At 39.6% G+C, this 4,260-nt stretch overlaps 2 protein-coding genes across 2 annotated transcripts; both read left to right on the forward strand.

The window, feature by feature from the left end:
- Positions 1-212: 212 nt before the first annotated feature.
- On the forward strand, positions 213-3,244 carry LOC104962666 (choline O-acetyltransferase-like; the record flags this gene model as incomplete). The annotated part of the gene is made up of 7 exons (XM_010791118.1): positions 213-335; positions 424-552; positions 635-757; positions 858-999; positions 1,199-1,261; positions 1,588-1,725; positions 2,288-3,244. Coding segments are annotated over 7 exons (1,150 nt in total), but the record flags the coding sequence as incomplete, so codon positions are not given.
- Positions 3,245-3,916: 672 nt separating this feature from the next.
- On the forward strand, positions 3,917-4,223 carry cunh10orf53 (chromosome unknown C10orf53 homolog; the record flags this gene model as incomplete). The annotated part of the gene is made up of 2 exons (XM_010791120.1): positions 3,917-4,010; positions 4,104-4,223. Coding segments are annotated over exons 1-2 (214 nt in total), but the record flags the coding sequence as incomplete, so codon positions are not given.
- Between the last annotated feature and the right edge of the window lie 37 nt (positions 4,224-4,260).

Here is a 4,260-nt window from a genome sequence, read left to right on the forward strand (position 1 = left end):
AGCTATCAGCATGGTTTCATTAGCATGAACTTTGATGGAGAGGTTTTGATAAAGAATTCAGATCACTTGAATGAATTGGAGGAGTCCTTCCGAAATGATTTATTCACTGCAGGGTGTAACATATGGATGAAATGTATTTGAAGACATATAGGAGATGAAACTGATACTGTATATGAATTAAATCCTACATTTGCATTTTGCTTAAACTCAAGTAAAACAGCATGGCTGTGTCAGTTTGTTGTAGGAGCTGACGGCTGCTGTGGAGTCGTGTGTGAACACTCAGCATTTGAGGGAATTGTCCTTGTGCAGTGCACCGAGTATCTACTCAAATACATGTAAGAAATCAAATGCAAAGCAAGTAATAATTGTTGCCATGTGCTTAGAAAATCCATTGAATGCCATAATGTTCCCATGTTTGATTAGGATTGGCAGCCCATCAAAGCTGGTCAGAGCTGCAAGTGTGAGCGAGCTGCCTGCCCCCCGCAGACTGCGCTGGAAATGTTCTCCAGAGATTCACAAACTCCTCGCCTCTTCTGCTGACAAACTACAGAGGTGTGGATTTACTCTAACTTCTGTCCAATCAATACATGAATAAATCCTCATCTTTTAACAGGGTTTCCTCTTATTTGCTCAGGCAGGTGAAAAATCTCGACATGAATGTCTACAAATTCTGCGATTATGGGAAAGAGTTTATCAAGAAGCAGAAAATGAGCCCTGACGCCTACATCCAGGTTGCTCTTCAGTTAGCGTTCTACAGGTAGGAGGAAGATGATTATAACAGGAGTGATTTTTGATCCTTCCTTTAACCCGGGGCTTGGAGCTAAAAGGCTTTCCCTTTGTGTGTTGCTCTACTGTAGGTGTCACAGCAGACCTGTATCGACCTATGAGAGTGCTTCTATACGCCGGTTCAAGCAGGGCAGGGTGGACAACATTCGCTCCGCCACACCAGAAGCCCTGACCTTTGTCAAAGCAATGACTGATGGGAAACTGCGCACTAGTGTAAGATACAGTAATACAGTCTCTTTCAAATTAATAATGCTTGAGTTTAGAAGTCTTAACTCAGTCTGAATAATATTTGCTTTTTAGAGCCTTATTTTTTTCCTTCTGTGTTATTGTTCTCTACCATAAAAACTATGCTAACTGTAAATAAAAGGATTTAATAGTCTGGCAGTTGATTCTCGATTGTTTGCATTTACAGGATACAGAAAAGATGGAGATGTTACGAGATGCTATAACCGCGCAGACAAAGTATACCATTCTGGTGACTATATTCTCTGACCTGATCCAAACCTGGATGTGAAACCCTTTTGGGCGGTGGTGGCGAAGTCGATAGGGACTTGGCTTGGCAACAGGAAGGTCACCAGTTCAAGTCCCGGCAAGACCAAGTACTACCGAGGTGTTCCTGAGCAAGGCACCGTTCCCTACACTGCTCCCCGGGTGCTGTTCAAAATGGCACCCGGGATGGGTCAAATGCAGAGAAACAATTTCCCCACGGGGATTAATAAAGTATATTAACAAAAAAATAAACCTATATCATAAGGTTGTCATAGAAAACACACTAACATATGGTTTCATTGTTCCTTTCAGTCTATTACAGGGATGGCAATAGACAATCACTTATTAGGACTGCGTGAACTTGCACATGAATTGAAGATGGAGAAGCCAGAGATTTTCCAAGATGAAGCCTTTCTCGTCAGTAATCAGTTCATCCTCTCTACAAGTCAGGTATTGCCTCCTGATTTTAACACATTACACTGAAGCTATATTTACGTGCATTACACAAATCTGAAGTTCAGTTTACACACAAGGAGTGCTGCTCAGCTAGTGAATACAGTCTATAATGTCCAGCGTGGCTCTGCAAAAACCTTTCTAAAGTCTACAAATAGCATTAATCAATTGTCGCAGCTTGTTCTGTATTGATGTCAGCATTTTATCAGAAAAGTTGAGCTACACACTTTAAAGTGAGAGTAAATAAGTCCGCATAGAGGAGCAGAGATGGTTCAATTAAAGTTGGGCTGCAACTAATTATTATTGCCATTTTCGATTGATCAGCCCAGAACCCTATGTTATATTCTATAATGTAAGAAGAGGAAAAAACGTCCTAATATCACAATGGATTACATGACAGCATGACATTTTTAACCTTTTAGCTAAAAAAAGAGAGAGTTTAACTTATATTTTAAATCACAACTCTCAATCATCTTATCTCAAGCTTTCCACCAACAGCAGTATTCACACTGGTGAAACTGTCTGTAGTTAAGTACTGAAGGATTCACTGTCCTCTCAGGTTCCTACTACTGTTGAGATGTTCTGCTGCTACGGACCCGTGGTTCCAAATGGATATGGAGCGTGCTACAACCCTCAGTCAGACCACATCATCTTCTCAGTGTCCAGTTTCCTTGACAGCCCACAGACATGCTCAGCAGAATTTGTCAAGTGCCTGGTGCAGGGACTCATGGACATAGGGGATCTGTGCAATACATGTAACTCCAGCTCCAATACAACACAGAAGAAACAGGGACAGACGCTGGAGACACACACGCAAACAGAGACAAACTGGCAAAGTAAAACACCGCAGAGACCAGCTGATAAGACCGAGAGTCAGCAATCACTGCCACAGTTTGTGCTGAAAACACCAGACCAGACCAAAGTGGAGGCTCAAACCCAGACTTCATCACTGGCAGAGACACCCGCTCTGAAGAACGAAAGTAAATCATAGGAAATGGTCACCGTCAGTGAAAATAGAGGTGGTGTTCGGTGCTACCACAATGTATTCCTCAAGTCATTCACAAAATACACTGTATCTGTGATGCAAATTGTTACGTAAAGCTGTTTGTTGTACTGTACTGTACATTGTATTAAGTGGCGATGATAATCTAATTGACTTATTCTTCGGGAATAGTAGAGATGTTTGTTATTAGATGTTTTCTGCTGTTGTCAAACACAAAAATAATATACAGCAGTCATTTAAATGTATGTCTATATCTTCTGTGTGAAGGGGGGGGAATCAAGCAAATGTTGAGATTAATTGTGTTATTTACCAAAGAAAATTGTATTATTGTAATTGTTTTATGGTCAATGGCTGATGTTCTCACTACGTCAACTTGCATGCTGCTATCAAATAATTTCCTGAAGATTAGGGTGCATTGTAAACTAGAATCTTCTATGCAATTTTCTGTTATGTTGTCTTCAAATATTTTGTCTATTGCACCAACAATACATGTGGTATTTCGTCCATAGGTTAAAAAAGAAGTATCAATTTATAAAAATCATTTGACGTTTAGTTCATAACTAAATCTAAAGGGATTATTATATGAAAGAATGTTAAATGTGACCAAAAGTGTGTTGTAAATGTAAGAGCATAATATATAAATGAAGTTATTTATTTTTGTATGAAATATACTAATGTTGCAAAGTCTAAATGTAAGTTTAAAAAGTAAGTATGAGAAACTTACTAACCAGAGGTGATCACTGTGTTTATTGTCAGAATTGTATGACATACCCTTAAAGATTAAAGAAAAAAAACTAAAGAAAAACTTGTTTGAGTTTGAAAGAATCTTCTCTGATGTTTAATCCATGTGAAATGTATAATAAAGTGAATTGAATTTAAGAAACAACAGTCATAATTAGAACCCCTTTCATTGAGTGAAATAAGCACCTTGTGAAATTTGTTATCATTTAAAAAATACAATCAGATTCTTGTGGTTCTCAAACTGACACTGAATATTTTATAACTGTTTTGATTCTTAAATTTGAAAAACTGACATTTGAGTTATAATTTCAGATTACATCGAATTCATTTGGTTAATACATTTTTTTTAACCAAGTGGGGCATTTGGGATTCCTGGATTAAGTTCGTAGGAAATCCACGTTAGCAACAGGTGTGTGACAGTTACCCGGGAGACCACAACAAACAATGCCGAAAAACGCGCGAGTGATACTGTGCAATGGACCTTATGAATCCAATGGAGTGGTTGCGCACAGGAACTTCCGCCTGCAGGGTCTCCTGGGTATGTGTCTTTTGTAATCCATTTAGGAAACCCTCATGTACTTTCTTGACTGATTCAGCTGAGGTCAAATATGTCCGTCCAATCTGTCCGCAGCCGCTCTGACAGTGCACGAGCACCAGTGCGTCTTGGAAGACACGTGGGAGTGGAACATGGTGAAGCTCGTGGTCAACGGGCAGGTGGTCTTCAGCTGTAATACAAAGCAGCTCGAGTTTGGTGAGTTTAGCTTTGACGTTAAGCGGGAGAGGGGGGG

Source organism: Notothenia coriiceps, unplaced genomic scaffold (genome assembly GCF_000735185.1).
Source record: "Notothenia coriiceps isolate Sejong01 unplaced genomic scaffold, NC01 NC01_scaffold00035236, whole genome shotgun sequence".
NCBI classification, from domain to species: domain Eukaryota; kingdom Metazoa; phylum Chordata; class Actinopteri; order Perciformes; family Nototheniidae; genus Notothenia; species Notothenia coriiceps.